At 42.0% G+C, this 22,830-nt stretch overlaps 1 protein-coding gene across 3 annotated transcripts in view; it reads right to left on the bottom strand.

The window, feature by feature from the left end:
- wdfy4 (WDFY family member 4) overlaps positions 1–22,830 on the bottom strand; it is a 191,577-nt gene that overhangs the window by 74,261 nt on the left and 94,486 nt on the right. For all 3 annotated transcript variants that reach the window (XM_064934604.1, XM_064934603.1, XM_064934605.1), the window contains exons 34-39: positions 22,522–22,647; positions 22,180–22,332; positions 21,948–22,073; positions 9,690–9,816; positions 9,353–9,504; positions 8,740–8,978 (exon numbers count right to left, since the gene is read on the bottom strand). In XM_064934604.1, coding sequence (XP_064790676.1) covers positions 8,740–8,978; positions 9,353–9,504; positions 9,690–9,816; positions 21,948–22,073; positions 22,180–22,332; positions 22,522–22,647 — 923 coding nt within the window. The remainder of the gene's footprint in view (positions 1–8,739; positions 8,979–9,352; positions 9,505–9,689; positions 9,817–21,947; positions 22,074–22,179; positions 22,333–22,521; positions 22,648–22,830) is intronic.

Raw genomic sequence — 22,830 nt, 5'->3', positions numbered from 1 at the left:
TCCCTGTTCCATCTAATGCTTCCCCCTGGACACTATGATCACTTGGCTACATAGCTGATGCCTGCTGGACTGTCCATTATTCACGGTACTCAATTTTGTTCATATATTTTTTTATCTGTCGGCCTCAGCCGCAAACTCAGGCTCTGTGTGAAGTTAATCCGACCCTCTCTGCCTAGTTATCGCCAATTTACCTGCTGTTGTTGTGTTAGTTGATTAGCTGTTGTTGTCTCACCTGTTGTTTTAGCTAGCTCTCCCAATCAACACCTGCGATTACTTTATGCCTCTCTGTATGTCTCTCTCAAATGTCAATATGCCTTGTATACTGTTGTTCAGGTTAGTTATCATTGTTTTAGTTTACAACGGAACCCCTAGTTCCACTCTTCATACCTCTCATACCTCCTTTGTCCCACCTCCCACACATGCGGTGACCTCACCCATTACAACCAGCATGTCCAGAGATACAACCTCTCTTATCATCACCCAGAGCCTGGGCATACCTCCACTGTACCCGCACCCCACCATACCCCTGTCTGCGCATTATGCCCTGAATATATTCTACCATGCTCAGAAATCTGCTCCTTTTATTCTTTGTCCCCAACGCTCTAGGCGAACAGTTTTGATAGCCTTTAGTCGCACCCTCATATTACTCCTCCTCTGTTCCACGGGTGATGTGGAGGTAAACCCAGGCCCTGCATGTCCCCAGGCACCCTCATTTGTTGACTTCTGTGATTGAAAAAGCCTTGGTTTCATGCATGTCAACATCAGAAGCCTCCTCCCTAAGTTTGTTTTAGTCACTGCTTAGGCACACTCTGCCAACCCTGATGTCCTTGCCGTGTCTGAATCCTGGCTTTGGAATTTCCATTCTCAACTATAACATTTTCCGTCAAGATAGAACTGCCAAAGGGGGAGGAGTTGCAGTCTACTGCAGAGATAGCCTGCAAAGTAATGTTATATACTTTCCAGGTCCATACCCGAACTACTAATTTTAAAAATTACTCTCTCCAGAAATAAGTCTTTCACTGTTGCCGCCTGCTACTACCGACCCCCCTCAGCTCCCAGCTGTGCCCTGGACACCATTTGTGAATTGATCGCCCCCATCTAGCTTCAGAGTTTGTTCTGTTAGGTGACCTAAACTGGGATATGCTTAACACCCCAGCAGTCCTACAATCTAAGCTCGATGCCCTCAATCTCACACAAATCATCAATGAACCCACCAGGTACAACCCTAAATCTGTAAACAAGGGCACCCTTATAGACGTTATCCTGACCAACTGGCCCTCCAAGTACACCTCCGCTGTCTTCAACCAGGATCTCAGCGATCACTGCCTCATTGCCTGTATCCGCTACGGGTCCGCAATCAAACGACCACCCCTCATCACTGTCAAACGCTCCCAAAACCACTTCTGCAAGCCTTTCTAATCGACCTGGCCCGGATATCCTGGAAGGATATTGACCTCATCCCGTCAGTTGAGGATGCATGGTTATTCTTTATAAGTAACTTCCTCACCATCTTAGATAAACATGATCCGTTAAAAAAATGCAGAACTAAGAACAGATATAGCCCTTGGTTCACTCCAGACCTGACTGCCCTCGACCAGCACAAAACATCTTGTGGCGGACTGCAATAGCATCGAATAGTCCCCACGATATGCAACTGTTCAGGGAAGTCAGGAACCAATACACGTAGTCAGTCAGGAAATCAAAGGCCAGCTTTTTCAAGCAGAAATTTGCATCCTGTAGCTCTAACTCCAAAAAGTTCTGGGACACTGTAAAGTCCATGGAGAACAAGAGCACCTCCTCCCAGCTGCCCACTGCACTGAAGCTAGGTAACACGGTCACAACCGATAAATCCATGATAATCGAAAACTTCAACAAGCATTTCTCAATGGCTGGCCATGCCTTCCTCCTGGCTACTCCAAACTCGGCCAACAGCTCCCCCCCCGCAGCTACTCGCCCAAGCCTCCCCAGCTTCTCCTTTACCCAAATCCAGATAGCAGATGTTCTGAAAGAGCTGCAAAACCTGGACCCGTACAAATCAGTTGGGCTTGACAATCTGGACCCCCTATTACTGAAACTATCTACCGCCATTGTCGCTACCCCTATTACCAGCCTGTTCAACCTCTCTTTCATATCGCCTGAGATCCTCAAGGATTGGAAAGCTGCCGCAGTCATCCCCCTCTTCAAAGGGGGAGATACCCTGGACCCAAACTGTTACAGACCTATATCCATCCTGCCCTGCCTATCTAAGGTCTTCGAAAGCCAAGTCAACAAACAGATCACCGACCATCTTGAATCCCAACGTACCTTCTCCGCTGTGCAATCTGGTTTCCGAGACAGTCACGGGTGCACCTTAGCCACGCTCAAGGTACTAAACGATATCATAACCGCCATCGATAAAAGACAGTACTGTGCAGCCGTCTTCATCGACCTGGCCAAGGCTTTCGACTCTTTCAATCACCATATACTTATTGGCAGACTCAGTAGCCTCGGTTTTTCTAATGACTGCCTTGCCTGGTTCACCAACTACTTTGTAGACAGAGTTCAGTGTGTCAAATCGGAGGGCATGTTGTCCGGTCCTCTGGCAGTCTCTACGGGGATGCCACAGGGTTCAATTCTTGGGCCGACTCTTTTCTATGTTTATATCAATGTTGTTGCTCTTGCTGCGGGCGATTCCCTGATCCACCTCTATGCAGACGACACCATTCTATATACTTCTGGCCCTTCCTTGGAAATTCTGGCCCTTCCTTGGTCACTGTACTAAACGAGCTTCAATGCCATACAGCACTCCTTCCGTGGCCTCCAACTGCTCTTAAACGCTAGTAAAAACCAAAAGCATGCTTTTCAACCGTTCGCTGCCTGCACCCGCACGCCCGACTAGCATCACCATCCTGGATGGTTCCGACCTAGAATATGTGGACATCTATAAGTACCTAGGTGTCTGGCTAGACTGCAAACTCTCCTTCCAGACCCATATCAAACATCTCCAATCTAAAATCAAATCTAGAGTCGGCTTTCTATTCCGCAACAAAGCCTCCTTCACTCACGCCACCAAACTTACCCTTGTAAAACTGACTATCCTATCGATCCTCGACTTCGGGGATGTCATCTACAAAATAGCTTCCATTACTCTACTCAGCAAACTGGATGCAGTTTATCACAGTGCCATCCGTTTTAGTCCATGCTAGGTAAAGCTCCGCCTTATCTCAGTTCACTGGTCATGATGGCAACACCCACCCGTAGCACGCGCTCCAGCAGGTGTACCTCACTGATCATCCCTAAAGCCAACACCTCATTTGGCTGCCTTTCATTCCAGTTCTCTGCTGCATGTGACTGGAACGAATTGCAAAAATCGCTGAAGTTGGAGACTTTTATCTCCCTCACCAACTTTAAACATCTGCTATCTGAGCAGCTAACCGATTGCTGCAGCTGTACATAGTCCATCGGTAAATAGCCCACCCAATTTACCTACCTCATCCCCATACTGTTTTTATTTATTTACTTTTCTGCTCTTTTGCACACCAGTATCTCTACCTGCACATGACCATCTGATCATTTATCACTCCAGTGTTAATCTGCAAAATTGTAATTATTGCACACAATGTATACAGACTATTTTTTTATTTTTTTATACTGTGTTATTGACTTGTTTATTGTTTACTCCATGTGTAACTCTGTGTTGTTGTCTGTTCACACTGCTATGCTTTATTTTGGCCAGGTCGCAGTTGTAAATGAGAACTTGTTCTCAACAATTTTGACGTGAATACATGTCACAAATCAGTTTGCAAAAAATGTTACAGGTGTTTCAGCCAAGCTCAGTGGTTTCTGTGGTGGTGGGGCAGACAAAAGAAAATAGTGGTTGGTAATTTTCTCTAGTTGCTCTGTGATTGGCTCAGTGTTCTGTCACTCATGGGGACACTTCGTCACAGCTAAATCTACAGTAAGAGTTTGAAAATTCAAGCCCCTTGAGTGCTGCCATATATGTACATTATAAATGCCCATTCAAGAAGGCTGAAGGTCAATGGCCACAGAAAAAATTACATCAAATCACGTGGCTTTTACCGTAGCTTTGATTGTAAAGATTATGTCAACATCATACTTTCAAAATCTTAGTTAGCAAGCTAGACAAGTAGTCATCGTCATGAATCAAGTTGACAATCTACTGGCAAATCCATTATAGATCAAATAAAATATAGATAAAACGTATCTGTGCTCATCAGCCATTGGACATAAACATTACACAACAAGTAGGACATCGCAAATTCAACAATGAGTGGTTTGGAAGGAATCAGGGGTTAACTGCAAGCTTTTTAAAGCAATCACTAGCCTGCTATTCAGTGGAGATTGTGGTCCAAGTCTGGGTTTAACCTCTTACACTTATGGTGGCGCTATTTCATTTTTGGAAGAAAAACGTTCCCGTTTTAAACAAGATATTTTGTCACAAAAAGATGCTCGACTATGCATATAATTGCTACTGTTCGAAAGAAAACACTCTGACGTGTCCAGAAATACAAATATCTTCTCTGTGCGTGCCCTTTAACGTGAGCTTCAGGCAAAACCAAGATGACTTGGCATCCAGGAAATGACAAGGAATTTTTGAGGCTCTGTCTTTCATGATCTCCTTATATGGCTGTGAACGCAAGAGGAATGAGTCTGCCCTTTCTGTCGTTTCCCCAAGGTGTCTGCAGCATTGTGACGTATTTGTAGGCAGATCGTTGGAAGATTGACCATAAGAGACCACATTTACCACGTGTCCGCCCGGTGTCCTGCGCCGAAATTGGTGCGCAAAAGTCACCTGCCAGTATTTTTCCATGGGGCACAGAGAGAGAAGCAAGCTTCCACGAACTGCATGTCAATGAAGAGATATGTGAAAAAACACCTTGAGGATTGATTCCAAACAACGTTTGCCATGTTTCGGTCGATATTATGTAGTTAATCCGGAAAAAGTTTCACGTTGTAGGTGACTGCATTTTCGGTTCGTTTCGGTAGCCAGGCGCAATGTAGAAAACGGAACGATTTCTCCTACACACAGACGCTTTCAGGAAACACTGCGCATCTGGTATGTGGCTGGGAGTCTCCTCATTGAAAACATCAGAAGCTCTTCAAAGGTAAATGATTTTATTTATTTGGTTATCTGGCTTTTGTGAAAATGTTGCGTGCTACATGCTACACAAAATGCTATGCTAGCTTTGCATACTCTTACACAAATTAGTCAATTTCTATGGTTCAAAAGCATATTTTGAAAATCTGAGATGACAGTGTTGTTAAGAAAAGGCTAAGCTTGAGAGCAAACGCATTATTTTAATTTTATTTGCGATTTTCAGAAATCGTTAACGTTGCGTTATGCTAATGAGCCTGAGGCTTAGTCACAATCCCGGATCCGGGATGGGGAGTTTCAAGATTAAGGGTCTCTTTTCCAAGCTCAAAAGGATACATTTTCTTATGCAACACCATGGGCCAGAAAAGGTTGAATAAATTGGCCATGCTGTCAATCCAACATGACTTCTGCCGCATTCAAAACAACTGGAAACTCGGAACTGGGAAATCTCAGACTTCAGTGAGTTCAAGACAACTGGTCAATCTGAAAAAGATTTGCTCCGACGGGGAAGATATGTTTAGAATGGTATTCCAACTCGGAATTCCAAGTCGGGAACTCAGGCCTCTTTCTAAAGGTCCGACCTGAAGATCACTGATGTCATGATTCAATCTTGTTTTCGTTGTTATGAAAGCACCATAAATCCAGAGAATGCCAAACTGTGATGACAAAATTTGCCCACAAGAAGGACCGCTGTGCCACCTTCATGTTCAAAAGAGCACAGAACAACAAGGTGAGTCAAAAAAAGTATTGTATGCTGTTGCATAAATTATGTAATATGCCAGGGAGATATATATACTGTAGCTAAGAAAGTAATGCTAAATGTATGTTGTGTAGTAAGCTGATAGTAGCCCATGTGCCTCACCCTAATAATTTGGTACCTGCGGAGACAGGGGTTGGGATAAAGAATTTTATATATATATATATATATATATATATATATATATATATATATATATATATATATATATATATATATATATATATAGTACAAAACACACATCACGACAAGAGAGACACCACAACACTACATAAAGAGAAACCTAAGACAACAACAAAGCATGGCAGCCACCACTGTCAGTAAGAGTTATCCGCTCATCGTTCCCTTATGCCATAGTTTGTACATCTCAATTGCCAGTAGAAACCTTTTCAAGGCTCCGTTGATAGCCAGGTGTAGTAACAGTCAGGATTCACTCCATGGTACTGAAAATAAATCTCTGCTGTTGGGACAGCTTCATGTAGCACCTAACAGTTTGTGGGCACCATTCGTCATCGTTATAGTGCAATTAACCTGTTGAGTGTAGGGGGTAGTATTTTGATGTTTGGATGAAAAACGTACCCAAATGAAACTGCCTATTCCTCAGGCCCAGAATCTAGAATATGCATATAATTGTAAGATTAGGATAGACAACACTCTAAAGTTTCCAAAACTGTCAGAATATTGTCTGTGAGTATAACAGAGCTGATATTGCAGGCGAAAACCTGAGGAAAATCAAACCCGGAAGTGCTGTTTTTCCTGAAAGCTCTCTGTTCCATTGCCTGCCTTCGCTCCATTTAAAGGGATATCGACCAGATTCCTTTTCCTATGGTTCCACATGTTGTGGAAATTCTTTAGACATAGTTTCAGCCTTTTATTATGAAAAATGAGCGAGAAAGATCACATTGCGTCATTGGATGGCTGGGTGCCAGCAGCGTTTTGCATGCGCAACAGCTTGGAGCAGACATTTTCTCTCTCTCTCCTTTGAAGAAGCTACAGTCCGGTTGAAATATTATCGATTATATATTGTAAAAACAACCTGAGGATTGATTATAAAAAACGTTTGACATGTTTCTACGAACTTTACGGATACTATTTGGAATTTTTGTCTGCCCGGTCTTGACCGCTCGAGCCTGTGGATTTCTGAACATAACGCACCAACCAAATGGAGGTATTTTGGATATAAAAATAATTTTTATAGAACAAAAGGAACATTTATTGTGTAATTGGTAGTCTCGTGAGTGCATACATCCGAAGATCATCAAAGGTAAGCGATTAATTTTATTGCTTTTCTGACTTTCGTGACCAATCTACTTGGCTGCTAGCTCTTTGTAATGTTTTGTCTGCTGAGAGAGATGTCCTTACATAAATGCTTGGTATGCTTTCGCCGAAAAGCTTTTTTGAAATCTGACACGCCAGGTGGATTAACCTCTTACATCTATGGGGGCGCTATTTCATTTTTGGATGAAAAACGTTCCCGTTTTAAACAAGATATTTTGTCACAAAAAGATGCTCGACTATGCATATAATTGATACCATTCGAAAGAAAACACTCTGACGTGTCCAGAAATACCAAGATATTCTCTGTGCTTGCCCTAGAACGTGAGCTTCAGGCAAAACCAAGATGAGATGGCATCCAGGAAATGACAAGGATTTTTGAGGCTCTGTTTTCCATTGTCTCCTTATATGGCTGTGAATGCGAGAGGAGTGAGTCAACCCTTTCTGTCGTTTCCCCAAGGTGTCTGCAGCATTGTGACGTATTTGTGGGCAGATCATTGGAAGATTGACCATAAGAGACCACATTTACCAGGTGTCCGCCCGGTGTCCTGCGCCGAAATTGGTGCGCAAAGTCACCTGCCAGTATTTTTCCATGCGATACAGAGAGGAAAGCAAGCTTCCACGAACTGCATATCAATGAAGAGATATGTGAAAAAACACCTTGAGGATTGATTCCAAACAACGTTTGCCATGTTTCGGTCGATATTATGTAGTTAATCCGGAAAAAGTTTTACGTTGTAGGTGACTGAATTTTCGGTTCGTTTCGGTAGCCAGACGCAATGTAGAAAACGGAACGATTTCTCCTACACACAGACACTTTCAGGAAAAACTGCGTATTTGGTATGTAACTGAGAGTCTCCTCATTGAAAACATCAGAAGCTCTTCAAAGGTAAATGATTTTATTTATTTGGTTATCTGGTTTTTGTGAAAATGTTGCGTGCTAAATGCTACTCAAAATGCTATGCTAGCTTTGCATACTCTTACACAAATTAGTCAATTTCTATGGTTCAAAAGCATATTTTGAAAATCTGAGATGACAGTGTTGTTAAGAAAAGGCTAAGCTTGAGAGCAGACGCATTATTTTCATTTTATTTGCGATTTTCAGAAATCGTTAACGTTGCGTTATGCTAATGAGCCTGAGGCTTTAGTCACAAACCCGGATCCGGGATGGGGAGTTTCAAGAAGTTAACCTTTTTGTGATAGGTGGCAGCATTTTCACTTTTGAATGAATAGCGTGCCCAGAGTGAACTGCCTCCTACTCTGTCCCAGATGCTAATATATGCATATTATTATTAGTATTGGATAGAAAACACTCTGAAGTTTAATTTGAATTTGCCGCTCTGAAATTCAGAGTATGTTGACGAAAATGATCCCGGATGGGATCAGGATGAGTGCATCAGGAAGTTAATGTATTGTTTAGTGTTTTGTTGTGTTGCTGGCATGCATCTAAAAACAATTGGGTGGGACTTTGTCCCACCGAGATTTACATGCTAAAATCGCCACTGTACAAAGAATCCATGATCATAAAGCCAATCGTAGGTCTGACTTTTTAACACCCTGTGTACGTTTGTGTGTGTATGAGTGCGCGTGCACACGTGTGTGTGTAACCTACCTGCCAGATCGTATCAACAGTAGACAGTGCAGCAGGCAGGTAATAAAGTTCACGTTGGCATTGTAGGTTGCCATGACTATGTCCCAGCGCGCCATGACCACCTGCAGCGTCCTGATGACAGCATCCTGTTCGGCCTGTGTGTGTTGTGGGCGGGAAAGGAAGTAGAGCAGGGCTCGGTTGGTGCTGGTGTAGAGGGAGGAAACTGTGTTCTCTTTCTGTGATAGGCCCTTCTCCATCACCTGATAAGGAAACAGCAGGTGAAAAGATTCAGACGGTTGCAGATAAACAGAAAGCCTGTGTTACATTGTATTCGCGCTGTGTGGAATTGAGGTTGCAGTTGCATGCCATGTCACCGACTTCGAAGTCGGACATCAGAATGCTAATTTGTTTAACACTTATCCAGTCGTTGTAAGATCTGGCAGGCGACTGAAACGTAGTCAGCCTGTAACGCTACCAAAAATGTTATGAATATAGCTGAATAGAGCTGACAAATCTTGACTTACTCTGTAAATTAAGAACAATCATGTTTGTGTTTCACATTACATTTTTATCTGAACATTCTTTAACATTACTTTCACCCATGGCAGCACATAGCCTTCAGAGTATTTCTCACCACCACTATCTGGTCTGCTAGGAAGGTGAGCAGGTTCTCTGGCTCAACCAGAAACATGCCGCTGTAGAGTTTCTCCAGAAACTTCTGACTGAAAAGCACCATGTTCTCCATCAGTGTGGCCATCTGCCCCTCAGGACTCTGGCAGTTTGACTCTGGTGACAGAGAGGGAGAAAGATCAATTGAGTGACATTATACAATATTTTATTGTCCATTTGCATGGGAAATTATTTTGTGATTATTTGTGTGTGTCTGTGTACATGCGCGAGTGTGTGCGCATGTGTGAGGTGTGTCTGTGTGTGTGTGTGTGCTTGTGGACATGTGTGAGTGCATGCTCTACCCTGTGTGGTGAGGTGTGTGTTATGTCCATTCTTCTGGCTGGTCATGTGGATGATTTCCATGAACAACTCAAGCAATTCAGTTTGGAAGACCTGTCTCCGCTCCAACGATGCTCCTTCTGGGGAATACTGCAACGCGCACACGCACACGCGCACACGCACACACACACACACAGGGTTGAACATGTGCTCCTAAGATAGTAGCCATCCCTGTCTTCTCTCCATCTCCCCTGGTGTTTAGCTAAAGGGACCACGTTTAGATGCATATCAATATCCCGATATTATTCGGGATCCACAAGAATTCAGAAAGTATTCACACCGCTTGAATAAACAAAAAAATGTGTTACAGCCTCAATTTAAAATGGATTACATTTAAATTTTGAATGGCCTACACACAATACCCCATATGTAAATTTTTACAAATTAATATAACAAATGATTCAATGTCTTGATTCAATAAGTATTTAACCCCTTTTTTATGGCAAGCCTAAATATGTTCAGGAGTAAAAATAAAGCTTAACAAGTCATATAATAAGTTGTATGGACTCAACATCATTTTTTTATGACTACCTCATCTCTGTACCCCACACATACAATTATCTGTGAGGTGCCTCAGTCGAGCAGTGAATTTCAAACACAGGTTCAACCACAAAGACCACGGAGGTTTTCCAATGCATCTATTGGAAGAGAGGTAAAGAAAAAGCTGACATATCCTATTGAGCATTGTGAAATTATTAATAACACTTTGGATGGTGTATCAATACACTAACTCAGTTGCCGGAGAGTTCAGGGGTTTCACCGTGAGGCCAACGGTGACTATAAAACAGTTACAGAGTTTAATGGCTCTGATAGAAGAACTGTGGATGGGTCAACAACATTGTAGTTACTCCACAATACTAACCTAAATGACAGATCGAAAAGAAGGAAGTCTGTACTGAATATGCATCCTGTTTACAATAAGGCACTAAAGTAAAACTGCAAAAAATGTGGCAAAGAAAGAAACATTATGAAAGAAAAGAAAGAAACAATACAAAGCACTATGTTTGGGGCAAATCCAACACAACACATCACTGAGTACCACTCTTCAAATTTTCAACCATGGTGGTAGCTACATCATGCTATGGGTAGGCTTGTCATTGGCAAGAACTAGGGAGTTTTTTAAATGTAATTTCCTAGACTAAAACCTGATTCAGTCTGCTTTCCAACAGACACTGGGAGACAAATTCACCTTTAAGAAGCCCAATAACCTAAACACAAGGCCAAAAATACATTGGAATTGCTTACCAAAATGACATTGAATGTTCCTGAGTGGCCTAGTTATAGTTTTAACTTAAATTGTTTTGAAAATCTATGGCAGACTTGAAAATGTCTGTCTATCTAGCAAAGATCAACAACCAATTTGACAGAGCTTGAATAATTGAAGAAAGAATAATGTGCAGATATTGAACAATCCAGGTTAGGCTGACCCCATTTAATCGTCTGGTCGATAGGCTGTTGGTCGCCAAATATGTTTTTAGTCGAGCAGTCGCAAATATACAGTACCAGTCAAAAGTTTGGACACACCTACTCATTCAATGATCTTTCTTTATTTGACTATTTTCTATTTTAATAATTTTGCACGCCCAATTTTTCAGTTTTTGATTTGTTAAAAAAGTTTGAAATATCCAATAAATGTCGTTCCACTTCATGATTGTGTCCCACTTGTTGTTGATTCTTCACAAAAAAATACAGTTTTATATCTTTATGTTTGAAGCCTGAAATGTGGCAAAAGGTCGCAAAGTTTAAGGGGGGCGAATACTTTCGCAAGCCACTGTATGTTGAGATGTGTCTGTTACTTGAACCCTGTGAAGCATTTATTTCTGAGCCTGGTAACTCTAATGAACTTATCCTCTGCAGCAGAGGTAACTCTGGGTCTTCCTTTCCTGTGGCGGTCCTCATGAGAGTTTCATCATATCGCTTGATGGTTTTTGCGACTGCACTTGAAGAAATATTAAAAGTTCTTGACATTTTCCGTATTGACTCACATGTCTAAAATGATGGACTGTTGTTTCTCTTTGCTTATTTCAGCTGCTCTTGCCATAATATGGACTCTTTTACCAAAGAGGGCAATCTTCTGTATACCAACCCTACCTTGTCACAACACAACTGATTGGCTCAAATGCATTAAGAAGGACAAGAACTACACAATAACTTTTAACAAGGCACACATTTTAATTTAAATGCATTCCAGGTGACTACCTCATGAAGCTGGTTGAGAAAATGCCAAGAGTGTGCAAAGCTGTCATCAAGGCAAAGAGTGGCTACTTTGAATAAATATATTTAGATTTTTTTAACACTTTTTTGGGTTACTATATGATTCCATATGTTTTATTTCATAGTTTTGATGTCTTCACCATTATTCTACAATGTAAAAAATAGTACAAATAAAGAAAAACCCTGGAATGAGTAGGTGTGTCCAAACGTTTGACTAGTACAGTATATATATTTTCTTATGGCAGACGAGACACCTGTCTGATTCACGCATGTCCCAGTGGACTAATCCATTGCGGAGGCTGCGGGGATGGCACACCAGTATCACTAGTAGTACATTTACGGTTAATTCCCATTATTTCTAATCGACAATGTTTGTTTGGTTAAGGTTATTTCTGTTAATAATGCATTCAATGTATTATTATTACAGTCTTTTACCATTGTCATTGTCGGAGTGGGCACGTTGTCTGAGGACTGCACAATCTAGGATACACTGTGAGGAACAAGTTTTGGTTTATTTCATTCTTTTGTTTGTAGCGCTCTCGTCAATGTTGAGTAAGAACACGCAATTACATCCTGATCTGTTTCACCTGTCTTTGTGCATGTCTTCACTCCCTCCAGGTGTCGCCCACCTTCCAAAGTATCCCCTGTGTATTTATACTTTTGTTCTCTGTTTGTCTGTTGCCAATTCGTTTTGTTTCGTGAAACCTACCAGCGTTTGTTCTAGTCCTTCCTGGTTTTGACCATCCTGCCTCCCCTGATCCTGAGCCTGCCTGCCGTTCTTACCTTGCCCCATCTCACTGGATTATTGACCCCTGCCTGCCCTGATCCTGAGACTGCCTGCTGTTCTGGACCTGTTGCACACTTTATGGATTACTGACCTCTGCCTGCCTTTGACCTGCCATTTGCCTGCCCCTGTACTAGAAAGTAAATGTTGATTCTTCGACATTGTCTGCATCTGGGTCATTCCTGAATCCTGATAGTACGAACTAGCCATTACTGACCCAGCAGACTCAGACCAGCTCCACAACGCCCTCTCCTCCCAAGGAGCCATCATTGGAAGGCACAAGGAGTTGCTTTGTGGTCTCATGGAAGGGTTCCAGACCTTGGCCGAATGCCATGACCGAGCGTTTAACACATTGCTGGAGCAATTCTGTGGGTTGTCTGTTAGGCAGCCTACGCCAGTGTCCTGAGAACCCTGCTTACCTCTTCAAGATTACTACGCTGGGGATTCCAGGCTTTTCTCTCCCAGTGCTCCCTCATTTTCGAGCTGCAGCCTTCTTTATTCACCTTAGACCGCTCGAGGATAGCGTACATCATAACACTAATGTCCGGGAAGGCACCTGCCTGGGCCACGGGGGTGTGGAAGCAACAATCCGCCGTCTGCCTCAGTCTGGAGGAGGATCGGAAGGTGCGTGATTCCCTGTTGATTCCTGTTGTCCATGAGAGAGGCTGCTCGCAAGCTGCTCCAGCTACGTCATTACTCCCGTAGTGTGGCAGACTATACAGTGTATTTCCACATATTGTCAGCTGAGAGTGCTTGGAACCCGGAAGCGCTGGTCAACATGTTCCTACACAGATTATCGGAGGAAATAAAGGACGAGCTTGCAGCCGGGGAACTACCGACGTATCTCGACTCGCTCATCGCCTTGACCTTTCGGATCAATGGGAGACTACGGGAATGAAGGAATGAGAGGAGATTCGATTCCACCTCGGCTCCGTTGCCAAGAGAACCTTAGGCTACCCGAGTTCCCCCGAGAGCCTCCGAAGACTGCCGATTCACCTCTTCCCGAGCCCATGCAACGAGGCAGAGCTAGGCTGTCTCCAGCTGAATGGCTTCACACTAAGAGCTTCCTCTATTGCGGGACTACTGGTCATTTTGTCTCCACCTGTAGGTAGGAGCGAGTGCTCTGGTGAACCATATGGAGAACTTTTCCTCTCCCCTTACTGGCATCCCTTTTCATGCCATGTTGATGTTCCTAAGCTTCAGGCAGTTAACTTTGGGTATATCATTTCAGGTGCAAATTAAAAAAAGGGGTGGATCCTTCAGAGGTTTTAACTTCTTATGGCTGCAGGGGCACTATTGAGTAGCTTGGATGAAAGGTGCCCAGAGGTGCCCAGAGTAAACGGCCTGCTCCTCAGTCTCAGTTGCTAAAATATGCATAATATTAGTAGTATTGGATAGAAAACATTCAGAAGTTTCTGAAACTGTTTGAATGATGTCTGTGAGTACAGAACTCAGATGGCAGGCAAGAACCTGAGAAGAAATCGAAACAGGAAGTTAGAAATCTGTTGGTATATTTTCAAACCATTGCCTATTGAAATCCCTGTTAGATATGAATGAACATTCACTTCCTAAAGCTTCCACTAGATGTCACCGTCTATAGAAATTTGAATGAGTCTTCTACTGTGTTGTGGGACTGAATAAGAACAGAATGCATCAGACTGCATCAGATCCAGTACCAGGTCATGCGCATAGCACATGTTATCTTCCTGGTTTCCGTTCCTCCTCAAGACACAAAGGAATTCTACGGTTGGAACTTTATTGACGATAAATGATAAAAACATCATAGTGATTGATTCTGTACTTAGTATGAAATGTTTCTTCGACCTGTAATATAACTTTTTGAAGATTTTGTCAGAAAAAATGGTCGACCAGCACCAGCGTTTGGATAGGTGTACCAAACGCACTAACAAAAGTAGCTAACTGGACATAAATAACGGACATTATCGAACAAATCAAGCATTTATTGTGGACCTGGGATTCCTGGGAGTGCATTCTGATGAAGATAATCAAAGGTAAGGGAATATTTAGCATGTCATTTATGGTTTATGTTGACTATAACATGGCAGCTAATTTGACTATTGTTCTGAGCGCCGTCTCAGATTATTGCATGGTTTGCTTTTCTGTAAAGTTTTTAAAAAATCTGACACAGCGGTTGCATTAAGGACAGGTATATCTATAATTCCATGTGTATAACTTGTATTATAATCTACATTTAAGATGAGTATTTCTGTTGAATCGGTGTGCCTATGCAAAATCACTGGATGTTTTTGGAACTAGTGAATGTAATGCGCCAATGTAAACTCAGATGTTTTATATAAATATGAACTTTATCAAACAAAACATACATGTATTGTGTGACATGAAGTCCTAAGAGTGTCATCTGATGAAGATCATCAAAGGTTAGTGATTAATTTTAGCTCTATTTGTGCTTTTTGTGACTCCTCCCTTTGTCAAGAAAAATGGCTGTTTTTATTGTGGTTTGGTGGTGACCTAACATAATCGTTTGTGGTGCTTTCGCTAAAAAGCATATTTGAAATTGGGCACTGCGGTGGGATTAACAACAAGACTACCTTTAAAACAGTATAAGATAAATGTATGTTTGAGGAATTTTAATTATGAGATTTCAGTTTTGAATTTGGCGCCCTGCCCTTTCACTGGCTGTTGTCATATCATCCCGCTAACGAGATTGCAGCCCAAACAGGTTTTTAAAGGGATACTTCGGGATTTTGGCAGTGAAATCCTTTATCTACTTCCCCAGAGTCAGGTGAACTAGTAGACATTTTATGCATCTGTGTAAAGTATGAAAGAAGTTAGAGGTAGTTTCGCAGGCCAATGCTAACTAGCGTTAGCAAAATGACTGGAAGTCAAATCAAATAAAATTATTTGGAGCATTGTCAACTAACAGTGAAATGCTTTCTTATTGGCCCTTCCCAACACTATATATATATATATATATATATATATATTATTATTATATTTTTTTACAAATAATATAAAAGTAATAACACAAGGAATAAATACATAATGAGTAATTATAACTTGGCTATATGTACAGGGTACCCGTACCGAGTTGTTGTGGGGGTACGAGGCAATTGAGGTAGATATGTACATATACGTAGGGATAAATTACTATGCAACAGGATAGATAATAAACAGTAACAGCAGCGTATGTGATGAGTCAAAAGAGTGAGTGCACATAGGGTTAATGCAGATAGCCTGGGTAGCTATTGGTTAACTATTTAGCAATCTTATGACTTGGGGGTAGAAACTGTTCAGGATCTGGTTACTTCCAGACTTGGTGCATTGGTACCGCTAGATGTGCAGTAGTGTAGAGAACAGTCTATGACTGGCTGGAGTCTTTGACACTTTTTAGGGCCTTCATTTGACACTGCCTGGTATAGAAGCTTGACCCCAGTGATGTACTAGGCCATACGCACTACCCTCTGTAACGCCTTGAGGTTGAATGCCAAGCAGTTGCCATACCAAATGGTGATGCAGCCAGTCAAGATGTGAGTCTATGAGTATCTAATAGCATGCTATAGACAGTGTCATGACTCACCTGACAGTGGATCAAAAGACCCATTAGCTAGGGAAATGTTTGAAGATAGCCAGACCTCCTCTCTCCGACAGAAGAGGGGAAGGGGGGCTGTGCCGATCTTGACACCTTAACATCAGGTCGTAAATTTAGAGAGAACTTTCTATTTTTTGCCCTGCAGTATTGGGAAAGAAATACCTTTGTCTACTGAAGACCTTTGCCGCCAAAAACTCTAATGGCCAAAGAATGAACATTGGAACAATATTCATAAGATAGGAATATTAAGAATGGTCCGTGGGGATCTAAAGAATAATCCTGTCATATGGTTTGTTATTTTGTGATGCCATTATGGATGGTATAACTAAGTAACTGTAACTCTGAAAGTGTACACATCCTATGTACCAATTTTACATCTAAATGTTGTATAAAATATATGATTAAATATGAAAATACTTTTGTGAAGATAGCAATGTGATTTTAGCCTTTTAAATGAGATATTTGCTTTTCATATCAACTTGTGCCCAGCCAGTAACCATGCCCAAGTGAGAACAGACATTGTGTTGGTGTGATGGAATGCCCCTTTTGGCCAGAGTGCTTAAAAAGGACTCGTTAAAGAAATGTACATTATACCAGCCTGACGGACAGCATGAGCTGAACGTTACGATATGGTTTAAACTCTACAGACTAAGCACACGGACGGTGTAAACCAGATGTCACGAATGGTTAACGCTACCAGACCAAAACATGTCTTTTGGTCTCGTAGTGGTCTTAATGATTGATTATTCAGGGTTCAGCTCCCAACAACTTTACACGCCAGCAGCTGGCATGTAAATCAATCATTGAGATCACGTATGAGACCAAAATATGTGAGAACGTGGTCCACACTTTGAAATGGTTAGAAACTCTGAAGCTCTAAACCTCAACACGAGAAGATAGCCTTCCATAGACCAGAAACATTCACAGTCAGCAGCTGTGCAGGTAAAATTGGTCCTAGAATTTGGCCAAAGACACGAGGGTAAAGAACAGATCCCTCTTGGTACATCTGAAGCATCTATTCTAACAAACACTCCACTACCAAAGAAGAAGGACTTTGTGATCTCTGGTGGACAACCAGAGCCTTACATTGAGCCACTACCCATACACGGATCGATTGGTTTCAACAGAGAGACGACAGAGAAAGACAGCTACGCGTAAATATACACTGCTCAAAAAAATAAAGGGAACACTTAAACAACACAATGTAACTCTAAGTCAATCACACTTCTGTGAAATCAGACTGTCCACTTAGGAAGCAACACTGATTGACAATAAATTTCATATGCTGTTGTGCAAATGGAATAGACAGGTGGAAATTATAGGCAATGAGCAAGACACCCCCAATAAAGGGGCTGTTCTGCAGGTGATAACCACAGACCACTTCTCAGTTGCTATGCTTCCTGGCTGATGTTTTGGTCACTTTTGAATGCTGGCGGTGCTTTCACTCTAGTGGTAGCATGAGACGGAGTCTACAACCCACACAAGTGGCTCAGATAGTGCAGCTCATCCAGAATGGCACATCAATGCGAGCTGTGGCAAGAAGGTTTGCTGTGTCTGTCAGCGTAGTCTCCAGAGCATGGAGGCGCTACCAGGAGACAGGCCAGTACATCAGGAGACGTGGAGGAGGCCGTAGGAGGGCAACAACCCAGCAGCAGGACCGCTACCTCCGCCCTTGTGCAAGGAGGAGCAGGAGGAGCATTACCAGAGCCCTGACAAATGACCTCCAGCAGGCCACAAATGTGCATGTGTCTGCTCAAACGGTCAGAAACAGACTCCATGAGGGTGGTATGAGGGCCCGACGTCCACAGGTGGGGGTTGGGCTTACAGCCACTGGCATCCTGTGCTCTTCACAGATGAAAGAAGGTTCACACTGAGCACATGTGACAGACGTGACAGTCTGGAGACACCGTGGAGAACGTTCTGCTGCCTGCAACATCCTCCAGCATGACCGGTTTGGCGGTGGGTCAGTCATGGTGTGGGGTGACATTTCTTTGGGGGGCCGCACAGCCCTCCATGTGCTCGCCAGAGGTAGCCTGACTGCCATTAGGTACCGAGATGATATCCTCAGACCCCTTGTGAGACCATATGCTGGTGTGGTTGGCCCTGGGTTCCTCCTAATGCAAGACAATGCTAGACCTCATGTGGCTGGAGTGTGTCAGCAGTTCCTGCAAGAGGAAGGCATTGATGCTATGGACTGGCCCGCCCGTTCCCCAGACCTGAATCCAATTGAGCACATCTAGGACATCATGTCTCGCTCCATCCACCAATGCCACGTTGCACCACAGACTGTCCAGGAGTTGGGGGATGCTTTAGTCCAGGTCTGGGAGGAGATCCCTCAGGAGACCATCCGCCACCTCATCAGGAGCATGCCCAGGCATTGTAGGGAGGTCATACAGGCACGTGGAGGCCACACACCCTACTGAGCCTCATTTTGACTTGTTTTAAGGACATCACATCAAAGTTGGATCAGCCTGTAGTGTGGTTTTCCACTTTAATTTTGAGTGTGACTCCAAATTCAGACCTCCATGGGTTGATAAATTTGATTTCCATTGATAATTTTTGTGCAATTTTGTTGTCAGCACATTCAACTATGTAAAGAAAAAAGTATTTAATAAGAATAATTCATTCATTCAGATCTAGGATGTGTTATTTTAGTGTTCCCTTTATTTTTTTGAGCAGTGTATATTGCATTTCTAATCCGAATGAGCAGTGGTTAGGGTGCTAGATATTCTGGTTACTGTGAGCATAGTTTCCAAATGTATGTAAGATAAGTTGACTGTCTTTGTCTCTACCTGACTTTATCTTTCCCCAACCCCATTCCATTGTGTAACAAGGCATCATATCGTGTCAGTCCACTAGGGACTTTTATCTCATCTAAGTGTTTATGTGTATTCTGTGTTATTATTTAGTTAGTAAATAAATTATTCAATACATGTGTGTAGTACTGAATATTCAGAAGGGCTCAGGTTCTTGCGATGTTCAGAATGAGACTGATGAGGTAATAATTAATAATTGACTGTTATTGATGTAAGAGATATCTATATATCTTTAGAGTTTAAGTCGGGAGATTGTAACTCGTTAAACAACTTTTCCCGTGGTTCCCCAAATTCATAACGAGTTAATAGTTACATGATTAATTAAATTGAGTAACATTATTATTTAAAAAAAAGTAATTTAACTAGGCTAAGTTAAGAACAAATTCTTATTGACAATGATGCCCAGCCAGGGAACAGTGGGTTAACTGCCTTGTTCAGGGGCAGAACAACAGATTTTGACCTTGTCAGCTCAGGGATTCGTACCAGCAACCTTTCGGTTACTGGCACCAACGCTCTAACCACTAGGCTATCTGCCACCCCAATTAAACATAGTTAGTTTATTTCGATAAATAACAGTCATCCGATTAATTATAGTCACATCATGACAATAGTTGTAATAATTATAATAGTCAAAATAGTTTACATACTTTGCAAGAAGAACGATTTAACAATCTGCCTAATAATCCTGTTTACATGGACACATCTGAAATCAGGCTACCTAATGGGACTTATTGGGACTCATTAAATAAAAGCAGAAAATGCATTTCACCAATCAAAATAAATGTTCTACCACAGCGGCCATGTTATTTTGCAAAGCCTATTTGATTGAGTTTGGACATATAAAGTTAGTATGTGAAAAATATTTCTAAAATGTTTTTTCCGAACTGACTTCACTCGTGCATAAGAGGGAGACATGAGCTACTGGCGCGGACACATGCACTGATCAAACACACAGCTGGAATGGCGTTAACCTCTCTTGGGTAGTGGGCAGTATGTTGACGTCCGGATGAAAAGCATGCCCAAGGAAAATGCATGTTACTCGGGCCGAGAAGCTAGGATACTCATACAATTGGTAGATTTGGATAGAAAACACTCTAAAACTGTTCAAATTGTGTCTGTGAGTATAACAGAACTGATATGGCAGGCGAAACCCCGAGGACAAACCATCCCCCCCAAAAAATCAGCCTACCACTGTTTTCAATGGCTTTCACTTATTATAAGGCCAAGTACTTCCAGATTGCAGGTCCTAGGGCTTCCACTAGATGTCAACAGTCTTTAGAAAGAGTTTCAGGCTGGTTTTTGGAAAAATGAGACAGAAATTGTAGTTTTTCTAGGTGGCTCCCATTTTGGCTGTAGTGTTTCCAAGCGTATGAAAGAGAGCGCGTTCTTTGGTATTTTTCTCCGGTAAAGACAATAACGATTCTCCATCTTAAATTGTATCGTTTATTTATTTACATATTAGGGTACCTAGGGTTTGATTTGATTTGATTTGATTATAAATGCAGTTTGACTTGTTTGGAAAAGTTTATTAGTAACGTTTGGGATTAATTTTGTATGCATTTTGATGGAGGGAAACTGGGTGGATTATTGACTGAAGCGAAAGGTAAACTTTTTAAGGATATAAAGAAGGACATTATCGAACAAAAGGACCACTTGTGATGTAACTGGGACCTTTTGCAGTGCCAACAGAAGAAGATCATCAAAGGTAAGGCATTTTTTATATCGCTATTTCTGACTTTGACTTTCGTGTCGCATCTGCCTGGTTAAAATATGTTTTTCATGTGTTTGTATGCGGGGCGCTGTCCTCAGATAATCGCATGGTGTGCTTTCGCGGTAAAGCCTTTTTGAAATCTGACACAGAGGCTAGATTAACAAGAAGTGAAGCTTTATTTTGATGTATTACACTTGGGATTTTATGAAAGTTAAATATTTATAATACTGTAGTTTGAATTTCACGCTCTGCAATTTCACCGGATGTTGGCCAGGTGGGACGTTTACCGTCCTGCCCATAAGAAGTTAAGCTGCTAACATGTCCTAATAATTAGAAAGGTTGCAAAGAAAATTAGGTGTTTTAATCAGTGTATGCTTACTTTGATTTTGACCTTATGCTGATTAAGATAAGCAGAGTAAAGTGTTTACATAACTATTTCCATACTCGGCCTACTGCCATAACCTGTTTAAGGAGAAGTCTATCTTTAATTCTGTGAATAACACTAGTATCTTTTATCAATGTTTATATTTCAGCAAAATCACCGGATGTTTTGGAATCAAAACATTACTGCACGTAAGGTGCCAATGTAAACTGAGATTTTTGGATATAAATATGCACATTATCGAACAATACATACATGTATTGTGAAAATTATCAAAGGTTAGTGATTCATTTTATCTATATTTCTGCATTTTGACTCCTATCTTTGGCTGGAAAAATGGCTGTGTTTTTTCGACTTGGCGGTGATCTAACATAATCATATGTTTTGCTTTAGCTGTAAAGCATTTTTTGAATCGGACACGATGGGTAGATTAACAAGATGTTTATCTTTCATTTGCTGTATTGGACTTGTTAATGTGTGAAAGTGACATATTTAAAAAAAAAATTTTTTTGCCTTTTCAGGGGAATGTTGTTGAGGGGTTCCGCGCTTGAAAGGTTAATATTGAATTATTAGTGTGCATGCTAAGGTACTCAATGAACACTCTCCCTCTCTGTCTTATAACTGGGCCAAGAGCGGCACATCCTGGATAAAACTGGGGAATACAGTTGTTTATTAACCTCACCAGTGTGTGTGTGTGTGTGTGTGTGTGTGTGTTGTGTGTGTGTGTGTGTGTGTGTGTGTACCTCCAGTAGCAGCAGTAGGGGGTGTGTGTGTTCTTTGGCAGGCACGTTGAGCAGGCTGTCCATTAAGAGGATACGGATGAAGTCACACACCTGCTTCCTGGTTGGCTGACACACCTCGTCTTCACTCTGAGGAGATGAGAGCAAGAATTTCACTCTTTATCAAAACCCCCATTATAGGTCTGATGCCACTACAAAAGGAAGATGAAATGGAGGAGGAGAAAGACACACACACCTCAGGGGGAAACACAGTGCTGGCGAGCGTGTGTAGAAACTCTGGAGACGTCCATAGTGGGTCTCGGGGGCGGTGATTGTGTACCAGACAGAGGAACTGCATCACACTGCCGGGAAACTGCAACTCCCAAGATGCATCAGCGGCAGATGACCGCTATACATGGAGAGCGACAACAAACAGGACAGTATTTAGATTGAGGAAGGGTGTATAGTAAGTTCAAACTGATGCCATTAATAGTAACCATTTACAATGTTAAGTGCTTTGAGACTACATTAGCGCAATTGTCTCAGAGTGAGAATGTAAAATAACTTCTGTGTTATGTTTTGAACCCAGTTGTCTCACCTGTGTGATGATGGCCTTGACCAGCTCCAGTAGCATGGCTGCAGACTTGGAACACAGCTGTAAGGGAGCAGAGTTTGTGTACTCTGTGCTGTCAATCACTGCCTGCAGAACTTCATCCAGATCCAGCTACAGGAGGAGACCACAGAGGACATACACTTTTAAAGTCCAACACAGGAATCATCTCATGGATGCCAAAATAGATTTAGCTTTGTTTGATTTACTTTACAGTTAATCATGAGAATTGAATTGTGCAAAATAACAGGAGTGGTAGGAGCCCTATTAAAATGCTCCTAATATCTTGCCATGTCA

The sequence above is a fragment of the Oncorhynchus masou genome, chromosome 24, assembly GCF_036934945.1.
Source record: "Oncorhynchus masou masou isolate Uvic2021 chromosome 24, UVic_Omas_1.1, whole genome shotgun sequence".
In the NCBI taxonomy this organism is placed as follows: Eukaryota; Metazoa; Chordata; class Actinopteri; order Salmoniformes; family Salmonidae; genus Oncorhynchus; species Oncorhynchus masou.
This window is presented reverse-complemented; position numbering and strand designations above follow the sequence as displayed.